Consider the following 15,357-nt stretch of genomic DNA (forward strand, 5'->3'; position numbering starts at 1 on the left):
CCACTGGCCTGTGGGCTCCTCCAGGACAGGATCTGGGTTTTAGTATTGCCTGTAACTCTGGCTCTGGGTACAATCTGGAATGTTTCAGGTGCTAAATAAGTGTTTGTTGAACGAATTTTTCCACCTTTCACATGAGAAAAGATGGTTCCTTCCACCCCAGGGCCCCCTGAGAGATAGAAGAAAGTCATAAAAGTTTATTATATGAAAGAAAGAACGTGGTTTCTGTACATCTATTTACATAACAGACAGATGTATTTACAGCCAGAGGGAGGCCTGGGTGTCCGTGGGGGACAGATGCCTGGAGAAGCAGGAGGAGGCGTGAGAAGCCTCCCGCAGCTCAAACACAGGGCACCTCAGCGGGAAGTGGAGAAGCCAAAGCTGGAGGAAGAACCAGGCATTCCAGTTCTTCCCGAAGGGAAGCTTGGTGAATGAGTAGCAGGTGGGATGGAGCCCAGAGTCCACGTAAGACCCTGGCGGTACGAGGGAGATCCTGGGGTTGAACCCAGAACATTCTCAGGCTGATCACAGTGTCCCTGGGGTGCTCTGGGGAGAGGTCTGTGCCCTTCTGGCCCCATTGCTGCCCGCAGCTGCAGAGGGGAAGGGTCCGTGGCGGGGGTGTCACAGCTCGCTGGAGCGGACAGCAGGTTCCAGCTTGTGCGACAGGGCAGTGAGGACCTTGTCAAACTTCTCGTAGCGCCGGGCCTGGCTGCTGCTGGCACCCTGGCTGCCCCAGAGGAGGCGCATCTGGAACTCCGTGCTGAACACCTCGAGGAGCTCCGGCCGGTCCTGGAACCCTGCAGGGTGGGGCACAGGGGTCAGGGGACTGCTGTCCAGCTGGGGCGGCTGGGGCTCCTGCTCGGAGCCATCACCTCCCTCGGGGCCCCATTCCAAGGGACCTCCCCCCACCTCTGCCAGGGACCCAACAAGGTTAGTTGAGGAACAGGACCAAGCAGTTCAGCACCTAGTCTGTGTCCTACTATTGGTAACACATAGTTTTATTTATTTGTTTATTTATTTTTTATTTATGGCCGCACTGGTGGCATGTGGAAGTGCCCAGGCTAGGGGTCGAATCCGAGCTATAGCTGCTGGCTACACCATAGCCACAGCCACACAGGATCTGAGCCTCATCTTGCAACCTACACCACAGCTCACGGCAATGCCAGATCCCCACCCCACTGAGTGAGGCCAGGGATCGAAGCTGCATCCTCATGGATACCAGCCAGATTCGTTTCTGCTGTGCCACGAAGGGGACTCCCCCTACAATGAATTTTTATGACTTAAATATTTCGTAAAGACGTAGGAGTTCCCGTTGTGGCTCAGCAGAAATGAACCTGACTACTATCCATAAGAATGCAGTTTTGATCTCTGGCCCTGCTCAGTGCGTTAAGGATCCAGAGTTACCGTGAGCTGCGGAATAGGTCACAGGCACAGCTTGGATCTGGCCTGGCTGTGGCTGTAGGGTAGGCCAGCAGCTGTAGCTTCTATTCAACCCCCAGCCTGGGAACTTCTACCTGCTGTACCTTCAGCCCTCCACCTCCCCCCCAAAAAGGAAGAAGTAAAAGGTGGATTGTCTGAAGGCACTCTGTCTCTTCTCCATTTCAAGCAGCTTGTGAGCTTCCTGAAGGCAGGGCAGGTCTGCCTCAGCCCCAGGGTCCCAGGGCGAGTGTTTTGCAAAGAACCTTGCAAAGTGGGCCTGTTAGGATGCCCACTATGCTGAGGCGTAGAGAAGCTAAGATACACAGCTATGGTGCTCTTTGAATCACTCTGTGTGTCCCCCGCCCCTCGCCCGACCTGGTGCCTGCCAGTAGCAATCATCAAACTTTCTCAATGAGAGAAGAAAAGGGGTGAGAAGAAGAGGTCGGGGAGATGGGGCACAGAAGAGGGATGGAGAAAGGTTGAAGGATGCGTGGAGGAGAGGAGAGAGCAAGTCACGCGGAGGGAGACCCCCAGAGGCCACCTGTGACTCACCCTGCAGCTTGACCTCGGCGTTGGTCTGATACAGGCTGCCGTGGTGTGCCACTGTGCGGGCGGCCTCCAGGTGGGCCAGCACCACCTCCACGCCGTGCTCCGTGCTGCCCCAGGGCTCGGGGCCCTCGGCTGGGGCCGCGTCGCACTCCAGCAGAGTGATGAGCGGCAGCACGTGGGGAAACGTGGTGTTGCTCAGCGGGGGGCCTTCTGCAGGGCGGAGACAGCGCTTAGAGGCCCCACCCTCCACCGCGGTCCCAGAAACTTGAGGATGTGTGGGGGAAGGGGCCTGCCGGAGGTCCCAGAGAGAGCCCGCCAGGATTCGGGCTCCTGAGACAAACCCTCCCTTTCAGAGGCCTCCAGCTGAACCCAGTGCAGCCTTGACCCAGCCCTGAGCCCCGCCCGGGATGTGACATCCGCTGGTGCCAGGTGCGGAAAGTGAGCACAAAGAGAAGAGCAGCACAGAGCTCAGGCAGGCCTTCATTCTCTCCACCCTGGGGGAGTCGCTGCCCATCCAGAGAGGGCTGCAGTCTGTCCGAGGTCACACAGCAAGGTGGGGGAGGTACCTTTGCCCTCATTGAGGCTCTTGAGAAACGGCTTGAGCTTCTTCTCATAGAGGATGGCGCCCTCTGTGTGTCGCTGCCGCAGGGTCACCCATGTCTGCTCGAGCCGGGCAATCTGGGGAGACGAGACTGTGAGCGACCAGCCAGGGAAAGGGCCTGCTGGGGCCACAGGCCACTCTCCCCAGTGGACACCCAGATATGGCATAATAATGATTAGTGTGGTCACCGATCACATATTGGGGACAGTGCTGGCAGCTTTTCACGCCATGTCCCACGAAGCCCTAGAAACAACCTGTTTTACACATGAGGCAACTATGGCTCAGAGTGGGAGCGAGTGACTTGCCCGAGTCATTCCAGAAAGAAGTGGCAGAGCTGGGACTTGAACCACTGCCTCTGAGACCCTGTTGTTACTGTTCTCAAGGCAAAGGACAAGAAGTGTAGTGTGGGTGAGGACCAGGCTCTGAATTTAGACAGACCTGGTTCAAATCCCAACTTTTTCAGCCCCGACTGTGTGACCTTAGCCAAGTACTACTCTGCCTCAATTTCTCCGTAAGTGAAATGGAGACAGTAAAGGCACGCCCCTCAGGAGATTATTTTGAGGAATCAGTGCCTCTAAAGTACTCAGTGTAGCACCTCGCATATACTCGGTGCTTGCCACTTGACAGCCATTTCATATTTATTCTTTTTTTTTAGGGTCGCACCTGCAGCATAGGGAAGTTCCAGGCTAGGAGTCAAATCGGAGCTACAGCTGCTGGCCTAGACCACAGCCACAGCAATGCCAGATCCTTAACCCACTGTGCAAGACCGAGGATTGAACCTGCATCATCATGGATCCTGGTCAGGTTCGTTAACCGCTGAGCCATGAGGGAACACCTTCATATTTATTCTTTAAACACATATAATGCTCCTCAGTCATTTGACAGGTGGGGGAACTAACTGGAAAGGCTCGGTCTGGGAGCAGGTTAGCACTTAAAGGGCTTAGTTCTCCCAGGTACCCTGTTACCAATGCTACCTAGAAAGTCACAAAGTTTTTCCAAAGGAAAGAATCTCAGGGCTCCTCCAGACAGACTACCTGATGCCCGGCCCTACGTGGGCCCCTCAGTACCTGGGCCATATCTAGGGCACCCATGACGGCTGCGAAGCTGAACATGTTGCCCATGGTGCCCCGAAGCTCCGCCGCCAGCTGAATGGTCTTGTGCAGAAGCGCGGCCCGCTCCTCAGCTGAGCCGGTGCAGCCCAGGATGTCCACCGCCAGCATGATGGACATGGTGTGGAACCTGTCGGAACGGCCAGGTCAGAGGGGCGGGGCCGAGGACCCAGGGCAGAGGGGCGGTCCTTGCGGTTGGGCTCCCGAGCGAGCGGAGCGGCGGTGGAGGGCAGAGCCAAAAGGGAGAGATTGCAAAGGGGGGGGGGGGCAAAGAATCAGGGGGCGTGGCCAGAGTGAGGACGAGCAAAGTTAGGGACTTCTGATTGGTCATCATAAGTCAAGGGCGGAGCCAGTGACCCTTGAGCGACAGGCTGAGGCGCCTGTGACCGATCGGTGTGTAATTCACCGGATTAGAGCTGTTCTAAGAAAGAAAGGAGAGAAAACAGAGCCGATGATGCGCGGGCCAAGGCTCATGGATTGTGATCGTTTAAGAGGAGGCACAAGGTGAATTCGGAGATAAAGGACTACGTCTTTGGGAGATCAAGATTCCTTGGAGCAGGATATCGAGAAGTAGTGATTGGTCAATGGGATGGAGGCGTGGCCAGGACCTCGGGAGCCGGGGTGAGAGACTGGGATTGGCCAACCGGCCACAGCGAAGGGCAGCGAAGAAGCCTCGGGGGTTCCCCGTGAGTCTCAGTGAGTGCTTGCCTTACCTTTCCAGCAAGTCTAGTCGTAGCTGCCGGCCGTGGGGGAGAGTGAGCAGCTCCATGCCCCAGCGGACTCCCATTAGGGTCTGCATCTCCTTGGTAACGCCCAGTATCCTAGCAACCTACAAGGACGCCCAGAGGGCTGATTAATTTCCTGTCATGGCTGGCCCAAGCCATCTGGGAGTCAGAGAGCTTGATTTAGGAGGGCAGCCTGGCTGGGAGGCCGGGTTTGAATTCCAGCTCAACTGCTAACCCTCCGACATGGAGCAAATGAGCCTCATTATCCCCATCTGCGAAACGTGGGATAAATGGGAAAATGCCCAGAGGTGCCCAAGACACCCCTTGCTCCAGAGGGAAAACCTCAGGCCCAGGGAGGGAAAGTGTGACCAGGTAATCAGTGCCCCCCCCCCGCCCCCGCCAACTTCAACTTCAGAAGAAGAAACTGAGGCGTAGAACGAGTCAGGAGCTTAGATGGTCAAGATTCATTCAAAGCAAGGGCCCAGAGGTTAACAATGAATGTACCCTCCGAGGCCATGAGTTTTGTCCACTAGGGGGGGTGGGGGCGGGGAGTCTGGCCTTTTCTATTCCCTGGACCAGCTTGATGACTCTCACCAGGCTCCAAAAGTGTCCCAGGGAGCCAGACACTTGATTTTCAGGACTTCTTGGTTCCAGTGTCAAACAGACATCTGGAAGAAGCAAGAATATCTCGGTTTTTGCTCTTTTTTTTTAGGAGAAAATGGAGGCCCAGAGAGGTAAAGTGATTAATCAGAGTCACACGACAAGTGAGGGACAGCCATAAAGTGAGAATCCAGACCCACTCACTATCCTTGGGAATTTAGAGGCCAGCTCCTCCCCACCCTGACCCCTATCCCAAAGCCAGGGGATAGAGGTGCTGCCCCTGCCCCTGTATGCACCCAGCACCTACCAGGCAGTCAACTTTGGTGACGTGCCGGGCCAGCGTCCGGGCATCAACCTCTGCCAGCAGCTCCTTGACCTTACGCAGGAGGCCCACCTCCAGTGGCCGGTTATCCTTGGGAATCAGTAGTGACTGGAAGGTAGCCGGGTTGAAGGAAGAGGTGACTTCCACGACAGGGACTGTGAAGGTCTTGCCCCAGTCCCCCTCAGGGGCCCCATTTTCTGACAGTTCCTTTAGCCTCTCCCCATAGCTCATGGCCTGGCGGCTGGAGGCCTCAGCTGCTGCCCATTCTCGGCTGCCACGGACAGGAGGCTGCAGCTGGCAGTAATGGCCAGAGTCCGGGTCGCTGTAGCTGCTGAGCGACGGTGACGGGGAGGCCTTGCAGAGAGTGTGGGAGGGGCTGGAGTAAGGGACCTTGTCCGACTCGCCAAGGGGCTTTGGGGCACTTCCGGGACACAGCTGGGGTTCGCTGGAGCGGCGGGTGACAGGGGAGGCAGGCAGAGCTGTGGCTGAGGGGGCAGCAGGGGCGGCCTGGACACGGGTCACTGCAGGGAGAGAAAGAGAGAGGACCAGTTACCATGGCTCCCTACTCAGTGAGGTTCCCCCACCCCTTCCCAAAGGACATGCTCCATCCGCCCTCCCGGGGTGAGATCGCCACCTCCCCCACCCCAGCCAGGCCCAGCAGACTCTGGCACACCGACCAGCCCTCGGTGACACTCTGAAGTCACCGGGACCCCAGAGTTGCACTTTCCTATCCTTAGGGTTGCAGGCCTGGTGAACCACTGAATGGCTCAAAGGAGCTTTCCTTGATTCAGAGAAGCTAAGCGCTGGCTGGAGTTCACTGGGTGGAATTACTTCTCAATGAATCAGTAATAGTGATTTATGCTGTACGTGTGTTCTGAGAGCTGGTGACAGGCTGGAGATACACTGGTCAAAACCGTAAAACCATCATTTAAAATTAGAGGTGATGTTTATTGAGCTCTTCCTGCCTGCAAGATCCTTCTCTGTACATTAGTCTATTTAAGCCTCTCAACATCCTGTAAGTACTTTTTTTTTTTTTTTAAATGGCTACACTTGCGGCATATGGAAGTTCCCAGGCTAGGGGTCAGATCTGAACTGCAGCTGCCAGCCTACGCCACAGCTACAGCAGGGCAGGACCAGAGCTGCATCTGCAACTGCACCGCAGCTCACAGCAACACTGGATCCTTAACCCACTGAGCGAGGCCAGGGAGCAAACCCACATCCTCATGGCTACTAGTTGGGTTCTTAACCTGCTAAGCCACAATGGGAACTCCGAGTAAGTACTTTTATGGTCCTCATTCTACAGAGGAGAAAACTACAGCTCAGAGAGGCCAACTGACCTGCCTGAGGTCACCCAGCCAGCAAGAGGTAGAGCTGGGATTTAAAACTAGCTGTTAAATCCTCACTCCTGGGTACTTCACTGTGCCACCCTGCTTAGAAATTGTCCGATAAATAATTTGTGGTAAGGCATTTTAACTTGTACACTCAGGGGTGGTTGTTTTGAAGGCAAGTGGGTAGTTATGACAAGCTGGCGGGCTTGTGTTTAGAGAAGAATTTGTGACAACCCACAGACTGCGACAAGGCAATGGAGCATCTCCCAGCCAAGGTTCCTCCCGGGCTGCCCCTCCTTCTGCAGGCTTTGCCTGCCACGTGGACAATATGCAGTATGGCTTGTTGAAAAGACTATTTTTTTTTCTTCCAGAAGTGAACAAGTGGCTTGTTTCTAGAGTAGGAATTTTCTTTGTATTTAAAAAAAGTGCAATATTCTATGGTTTCTGCTCAATTTTTCTGTGAATCTAGAACTTCTCTGAAAAAAGCCTCTTTAAAAGAAAAAAATAGGGAGTTCTGAGTCTCAGTTCCTTCACCTAAAAGGGGGATATTAGGGGAGTTCTCGTTGTGGCGAAGCAGAAACAAATCTGACTAGTGTCCGTGAGGATGCGGGTTCGATCCCTGGCCTCACTCAGTGGGTTGGGGATCTGGCATTGCTGTGAGCTGAGGCGTAGGTCGCAGACATGGCTTGGATCCCACATTGCTTGGCTGTGGTGTAGCCCGGCAGCTGCAGCTCCAATTTGATGTCTAGTCTGGGAATTTCCATATGCTGCAAGTGCAGCCCTAAAAAGCAAAAAAGAAAAAAGAAAAAGAAGAAAAGAAAAAAAAAATAAAGCAGGCATGACTAGCCTGGTTTGAGCCCACCACTTGGAATCAGGGATGCATTAAGTTCCAGATGATACAGGGTCTGGCAGGGCACCCCACACAAGGGGCGGGGACTCAACCAAGGGGGGCTGAGTGTGGCTGTCTGCATGCACTTCACAGCATTGGAGCCCAGATTCAGGAGCATTCAAGAGAAGGCACCACAAGCGCAGTGCCTGGTACCCAACGGGGACTCAGTGAATCACCACGGAATGAACAAGCCATGGATGTGTGTTGCACAACTGACATCGAAAGTTCCACTAGCAACTGTTTAGTGTCAACTCTTGCAGGGCTTTGCTCTCAGAAAAGAGGTACAAACACAAGATCACACACTGTAACAGAAGTCATCAGGGACCACTCACAAATGCACACGCAAGGTCACTTCCACCAGATCCCCCTACCTGCCCCCACCCCTCCGTGGGCCATACCAGTACTGTAGGCGGGGGAGCTGGGGCTCTCGGAGATGGGGGACATGGGCGAGTGCAGGTCTGGGATCTGGTCCATGCTGAGTGCACAGTTGCGGATGGATTCCCGAGGGTGGGGCAGTGATGTGCTGTGGAACAGACACTTTTGTGAGCAGAGAGTCCCAAGGTCCGGGTCCTCAGCCAGCATTAGGACCCCCATCCCTACCTCCATTCTAGATCTGCTGAACTTCAGAGACAGAAAAGGTTTGGAGAGTATCAAGTCCAACCTCCCAACTGACAGACACAAAAACTGAAGCCCAGAGGAGGAAGGGCTTGTGCAGTCCACAACCTGCACGACTGCTCTCTTCCCTGGGAAACTTGCCCCCAACCTGGAGAACAATCTGGGGAGAGGAACTAGCAGGAAGGGTGGGAAGGCCAAGGGAGCCAAGCCCACCAGCCTGGCCCCTCCTCACTACACTCAGGCTGCCTTGGGCACACATGGCCTAAGGATCCAGGCACCGTTTTCATCACTGGTTCCAAACCACAGGCCAAGTGGCAACTCCTTCCAGGGTATCCAACCAGCAAATCCTTGGCTGACAGCACCCAGCTCAAACTCAGGGAGATGGGACCTATCCAAGGGCTGGTAGCACCGGATAGCGGGTCTCACTGCAAAAAGCCAGGGAGGCCATAGGAATTAAGGGCACAGACTTTAGAGTTGCAGACCTGGGCTTGAAGCTCGGTCATACCACCCTCTATCAAGCAATTTCCCCTCTCCAAGTCTATTTCGTCATCTGCAAAGTGGGGGCGTGGACAGAAGCCACCTGCCAGGGGCATATGGGAATCAATGCACAGAGAGCAGGTGGGTACACAGTAGGGCCTCAGGAATGATTTGCTGCTGTGGCTTTTCTTGGGCTCAGAGCCTTGTGTCACCCAGCCCCAGAGGCAACTGGATGTCTTAACAAATGTTACTTAAAACATTCCATTCCTGTGCAGTGGTCTGCACGCGGCAAAGCTTGCCTTGGCCTAGTTACGTGGGGTGGGGAGAGGTAGCATTGGCAACAGGGACCAGGCCCCTGCCAAAGGGCTCCCCCTAGGCCAAAGGGGGCTGTTTGAGTGAGGACCCTTTATAGGTCGGAACATGGAGGCAAGAGAGGACAAATGCCAGGGCCAAGGGCCCACAGATGCTCAGAGCAGAACTGGGATGGCAACCTGTGTTCCAAACCCCGACTCAGCACAGCCCAAGCTTCCTCCCGCTCCTCCCTACACGTGCGGCTCCAGGGCAGTCCCTTCACCGCAGACCAGTGGGACCAAGCGTCCTCTTTCTCACCAATCCTCTCATTACTGATGCCCCCCCCCCCCCCGTCACCTGGGTAGACGGGGGCCTAGTGTGGGTTCTCACACACCTGTTGGGGCAGCCGTCACTGCGGGTGACCTTGTCGGCAGTGAGCCCGTCGGTCATGGTGACGCTGCGCCGCTTCATGTGACTGCCCTTGGGGCCCGAGGGGCTGGCGGGGCTGGCAGCCTTGCCACCGCCCTGGCCCAGGCCGTAGCAGGCCTCCAGGTAGCGCAGCGGGAAGGTGCGGTTGACCGGGCAGTAAATGATGGCGCCGCTCTGCTCGGACACAGCCTTGCGGCTGCCCACATGGTACCTCACAAGGGCGGGCACGTGGTCAAAGCTCTCCTGCTCAAACAGGTACTGGATGTGGGTGTAGCTCTCGCCCGCCTTCACCACCACCTTGTTGATCTTGAAGTGCAAGGCCTGGTTGCGCCAGCGGCACGTGAGCACGTAGTCGCCCAGGCTGGTAAGCGAGTCCCGGATGAGGAAGTCACCGTTGCGCTGCACCAGGGTCTCTGAGACCTGCAGGAGGCAAGGGTCTGGCTGGAGCAGGGCAGGGACAGGAGGGGGCCGGACCAGGACCTGGAGGACCCAGGGCGCAGAGACACCGGAGGCTTGGGATGGGGACACAAAGACCCGTATTCAGAGGGTGCGAGTCAGCCAGAGGCCCTGGGTCTGGGGCATAGAGGCTGAAACTATGCCCCAGGTCTGAGATCTTCTCCTACTCAGGGTTGATCTTGCCAGAATGAATTCCCTTTTTTTTTTTGGTCTTCCTAGGGCCTTACCCACTTCATATGGAAGTTCCCAGCAAGGGGTCTAATCGAAGCTGTAGCCGCCGGCCTACACCACAGCCACAGCAGTGCAGAATCCAAGCTGTGTCTGTGACCTACACCACAGCTCATGGCAATGCCGGAACCTTAACCCACTGAGCAAGGCCAGGGATTGAACCTGCGTCCTCATGGATATTAGACAGGTTCGTTTCCTCTGAGCCATGACAGGACCTCCCCAGAGGGAATCCTCAATCGTCATTACGCCAAACACCACGTGCTCTGGCAAGTCTCTGGGCCTTTTTACCTTTGAGCTATTTTCTCTGCCTAGAACCTTGGAGGCATGAACTCCTATCTCTCTCACAATGGCCTCGCTCTTGAGCACCCCTCCCTTGGGACAGCCCATACTGCCCACCAGGCACTCCACTCTTGCTGTCTTCTCCCACTGGGCTCTGACTGTCTGCCTGCCTGTCAACCCCACCCTGGACTGGCAGCCCTCAAGGGAGGCCACCACCTATTTTATCTCTGTATCCTCAGTGTCCAGCACAGGGCCTGGCAGAGGGGATGCTTGATGAAGATGTGGAGCAAGAAGGCAAGAGGGAGCAGGTGGCTTTCAGCCCAAGTCTGAAGCTCGACTTTGTCAAAACTGAGTGGTCTAAGGACTGATACTCACTAACCAAACACACAGAGCCTGATGTATAGATCCGTAACAGTAACAGTAAAAAATAATAGTAGTAATAATCATAACAACAGCCGCAAAGGACAATGTTCATTGAGCTCACTGCATGCCAGACATCGCGTTAAGCACGGTACACGCATTACTTCATTAAATTCTCACAACCAGAATTCCCACTGTGGCTCAGCGGAAATGAATCCAACTAGTATCCTTGAGGATGCAGGTTCGATCCCTGGCTTCACTCAGTGGATTAAGGATCTGGCGTTGCTGTGAGCTGTGGTGTAGGTTGCAGATACAGCTTGGACCTGACATTGCTGTGGCTATGGCTAGGCTGGCAGCTGTACCTCTGATTCGACCCCTAGCCTAGGAACTTCCATATGCTGTGGTTGCAGCCATAAAAATCTAAAAAAAAAAAAAAAAAATCTCACAACCAGCCTTTAAGGTCACACAGTCAGCAAACAGCAGAGCTAGACCTTATCCCAGTCTACTCTGATTGAATCCATCAAACAGTAGACAGAGCTTCTCTAGGCTGGCGCTGGCTGAGACGGTGGGTGGAAGGATCCAGGGCTGAGGTCCCAGCTCAGTCTGCTCACCTCCCGGGGGATGCGGCCATGGTACCAGGCATGGCTGCGGAGATCCGTGCTGCTGAGTTTGAGCTCTTCCTCCAGCTCCTTGTGCAATTTCTCAGGCGAGGAGTCCAGGATGTACTTCTCCTTGGAGAACTGGGCAGGAGACAGCAAAAGTCGGCATCCAACCTGAAACCCCTCCCTCCATCTCTCCCAACCTCCCCCACCCCGGGTGAACTCATTCCTGGGATGCTAGGAGCACTTAGGTACAGATGCCAGAAAGGATACTCATCCGTGAGTCCCTATTCCAGCCGGAGTAAAGGGATCTCAATGAAGTGCCTACTGCTTTCCAGGTCCTGCACTATGTGCTGGGGCAATAAATAAACCTGTCCTCAAGGAAGCTCCTAGTCTAAGAGGAGAGGCAAAAGCAACACAAGCATTTGAACAGACTGCGGTCAGCACCACAGTGCTGGACAGCGGCAAAGAGCCCAGGAGCTTTCCAAAGGGAGGAGATGGAAGTCCATGCCAGGTGGAGTGCTCCAGGAAGGCTTCCTGGAGGAGACGGGAATCACAAACTCTCATTACACACTAAATTGATCTTGAAGATGAGAGAGGGAGGATTTCTACAGGTGAATAAGGCAGCAGCTACCCAGGCAAAAGCGTGGACAAAAACAGAACTGGATGGATGAGGATATATTTTGTGACAATGAATTATATAGGCATGGAGGAGGCAGCTACTAACAGGGAGGCCATTCCCCTTCTCCTTGTGATGACTTTTACAATTCCCAAAGCCCTCTCTTCCTTGCCATCTCAAGCAATCCTTGTTAGATGGGGAAACTGGGGCCCAGCAGGGACGCCCAAGGTCACTCACTGGAGATAATGCCCAGGGTCCCCCTTCCACATGCCCAAGGGGGAGATTCCTGGTTTCCTGGTCACTGTGACCTGGGGTTGGAGGCCGAAGAACAGAGGGAGGAGAGCTCCTGGTGCCTGATACACCCCACAACGGAACCTAGCCCAATCTTGGCTGTGGTGTGTGAGCTCTCTGGGCCTCAGTTTCTTCCTCTGTAAAATGGGTATGATTGAAGAACCTGCCTTACCATGTTGCAAGGATGAAAGGAGCCAATACTCTGGGGCACTGAGACTACCCCACAGATGTCCTCATCACTGTGAGGACATGTGACATTGCTTCCTCTCCCTTCCCCAAGCTCCAGGCCCTGCAGGTGGCTGGTCCAGGACAGTTAGATCTGGCCCAGAACTGGCCAGGCAGCAGGACAGATGAAGGGGGACCCTGAAGGGCCTGGCTTCAGCCCAGGTGACAATCTCTCTCCAGGACCCCCCAGTCCCCAGGGTCCAGTGTACTCCAGGCCACTCCCTGTGTTCTCAGAGCCTAACCACGGAGCTCCAGTGTCCACCCCTCTGCTCCTGCTACCTTGCTTTGCTTCAACCTGGACACGCTGGTTCCTGGTTCCAGAGACATCTAGAATCTCCGACTCCGTTATTTCAACATGGACTACATCTTCTATTTCTACACGAAACTGGATCCAACAACCCAACAGGAATTTCATCAGACATAGACACCCCCCACTCTGGGACAGGTGCTATGCCAGGGACTGAGCTCAAGGTCATCAGGACAGGCAGCCTCTGACCTGGGGGAGCCACACAGAGACTGACAAGCAATCCCAGGGGTTCTGAATGTTCAGAGATGCACAGGGAACTCTGGGAGCAGATGAGCGCATCCCTCTTCATCCAGCCAGGGAGCCGAGTCCCTCAAGAGGCGATGATTCCTCTGAGGCCTGAAGGACTGAATGAGCCAAGGAACAGCATCAGGCTAGGGATAGCCTGGCAGGCAGGTGGGTAGGAAAGAGCTCTGGGAAGAGAGTAGCAAAGTCAGGGCCCTGTGGGCAGAGTCAAGGTCTTGGGGTGGGGGTGGAGTGGGGATGGAGGAGAAGCTTCAAAAAGGCTGGGGGTGGCAGGGGCAGGTGTAGCAGGGCTGTGAGGCTGCCTTGGGGAGCTAGGGTTTACTCAGAGGCCACAGCAGCTCTGCAGAAGGGTTTTTAAGTGTTGGGACAGGTTTGATCTGCTGTATGGAGGGTGGCCTAGTGTTTTCCAGGCAATGGCAGGGCAGGGTGGGGACCACGACTATGGATCGGGTGTGGACAAGAGGGCAGAGGGGTAAAAGAGGATTCCAGATAGAGAGCCTGGGAGGGAGAGTGAACACGCTCAGAGGTGGGCAAGGTGGGGGCAGGAGCAGTTTGGGGATGGGCTCTGAGGACAGATGGTGGGAGAGGGTGATGTTGATGAGTGAGTGCTCGGGGAAAGGCAGGGTCTGGGGATGGGGATTCTGTATGCCCTCTGCCCAGGGTGGAAACTGATATCCCAGAAGGGCAGGGAGGCCCGAGACAAACTGAGATGTGGGCCTTCTCAGATGCCTACACCTCTCCATGGGGCTCCCTCTTTTTCAGACCCCTCTCCTAGACCACATCACACCTTGGGGAGGAAAGAGGAGGAGTCGCAGGGGGATACCCCTCCTTCATGAAGAGTGTGCAATTAGGAAATTGCTCCAGGGGAGTACCCTTCATGGCTCAGTGGTTAACAAATCCAACTAGGAACCATGAGGTTGCCGGTTCGATCCCTGGCCTTGCTCAGTGGGTCAAGGATCAGCATTGCCCTGAGCTGTGGTGTAGGTCTCAGACACGGCTCTGATCCCATGTTGCTGTGGCTCTGGCATAGGCCGGTGGCTACAGCTCTTGATACGGCCCCTAGCCTGGAAACCTCCATATGCTGCAGGAAGTGGCCCTAGAAAAGACAAAAAGACGGAAAAAAAAAAAAAGTTGCTCTGGTTCCTGAGCTGGAGCAAGAGGGACGGGGGTCAAAGAAGGGGAGAGGTGCTGTGTGGTAAAGAACTTGGCCGCAAGACTCTGCCTGCCACTGTGTGACCTTGAGCCAGTCACTTTCCCTCTCTGGGCTTGAGTAGTCTCACCTGTAAATGGGGGTGGTGGGGGAACCGGGCTCCACTTTTCCAGCCCTAATCAATAGTCAGGGAGCATCTGGGTGGGGGGACATACTTGGTCATTCCACACACCTGAGGTTAGGGAACCTTAGGGTCCCTGTGCCCTCTTCCTCACCTTCGACCTGGGGGTCCCTAGCTCCCAAGGGGGGTTGGGTGCTGGGCACGAATGCAGCATCCCTGCACTCGGTGCACTGCCATTGGCCAGAGATGATCTCACCTCCTCCCCGCCTGCGAGCGCCTGATTGGCGGGTGCGGGGATGCTGCGCTCCGCCGGCGGCGGGGCAGTCATTCAGGCGGGCTCCGAGCCTGTGTGTGAGCCTGGGGGAGCGCAGAGGTGATGCGCCTGGCGTCCCCCAGGGGGCTCGGGAGGCAAAAGCGCGGAGACCCCGGGTCAAGGTCTTAACCCCTTTACCCTAGCCGGTGCCCAGTAAGCCCCCTCTAGCTCCCTTCAGTCTTGCAACCCTAAGCATAGCCATCCCCAGATGAAGCTCCGCAGAGAGGCGGGGTCCGGGTCCTCCCCTCCACCCCCTTCCGTTTAACCCTTTCACCACCACGGCGCCTTCCCGCACTGCCTGGCCAGCTTGTCTGGGAGACCTGCGCCTGGAGCTTGCCCGAGCCCACCTAGAGACAAGAGGGTGGCGGGCACTCTGGCCCCAGCCCGGGCACCCGTAGCATCCCTTCAGCTTCCCACCCCTCATTCATGCTTTGGGACCCCAGCCCAGCGCCCTCGGTACAATGGGGAGTCAGGCTGCCTGGGTCAAGCTGCAGGAGCGGAGTGCTCACTGGAGGACCGACAGGAAGCCGGGGGACCCCATCTCCCTGTACCCAATGCCCTAGCTTAGCTCCCTCCTGCGGAGAAGGCAGGACCGGAACAGCAGCCTCCGCAGCCCAGAGTCCCGGGAGTGGCGGCTGGACTCTCACCCTGCGAAGTGTCTGGGAGCCCGGAGGTGAGGCTGGGGCGACCCCGCCCCCTCCCGCAGCCCCTGCCCGGCTGGACCCTGCGCGGCGCCACGGGCTGTGGCTCCCCGGCTCCCGGGGCGAGGGGCCGAGGGTCCCAACCCGGAGCGCCTGGCGGGAGCTGAGCCGCCC

At 56.0% G+C, this 15,357-nt stretch overlaps 1 protein-coding gene across 5 annotated transcripts in view; it reads right to left on the minus strand.

Moving 5' to 3' along the window:
• Nucleotides 1-179: 179 nt before the first annotated feature.
• The window catches only part of SH2D3C (SH2 domain containing 3C), a 31,558-nt gene continuing 16,380 nt past the window's right edge, over nucleotides 180-15,357 (minus strand). For 3 of the 5 annotated variants that reach the window (XM_047768475.1, XM_047768477.1, XM_047768478.1), the window contains 9 exons: nucleotides 11,286-11,414; nucleotides 9,317-9,771; nucleotides 7,938-8,062; nucleotides 5,308-5,843; nucleotides 4,389-4,504; nucleotides 3,634-3,805; nucleotides 2,532-2,643; nucleotides 1,969-2,175; nucleotides 180-794 (listed from right to left, as the gene is read on the minus strand). In XM_047768475.1, the coding sequence (XP_047624431.1) occupies nucleotides 619-794; nucleotides 1,969-2,175; nucleotides 2,532-2,643; nucleotides 3,634-3,805; nucleotides 4,389-4,504; nucleotides 5,308-5,843; nucleotides 7,938-8,062; nucleotides 9,317-9,771; nucleotides 11,286-11,414 (2,028 nt within the window). In that variant the 3' untranslated portion in view covers nucleotides 180-618. Of the gene's footprint in view, nucleotides 795-1,968; nucleotides 2,176-2,531; nucleotides 2,644-3,633; nucleotides 3,806-4,388; nucleotides 4,505-5,307; nucleotides 5,844-7,937; nucleotides 8,063-9,316; nucleotides 9,772-11,285; nucleotides 11,415-12,904; nucleotides 13,052-14,485; nucleotides 15,303-15,357 lie in introns of those variants that run through there. The other 2 variants (XM_047768479.1, XM_047768476.1) reach the window with 2 other exon arrangements.

Source organism: Phacochoerus africanus, chromosome 2 (genome assembly GCF_016906955.1).
Source record: "Phacochoerus africanus isolate WHEZ1 chromosome 2, ROS_Pafr_v1, whole genome shotgun sequence".
Classification (NCBI taxonomy): Eukaryota; Metazoa; Chordata; class Mammalia; order Artiodactyla; family Suidae; genus Phacochoerus; species Phacochoerus africanus.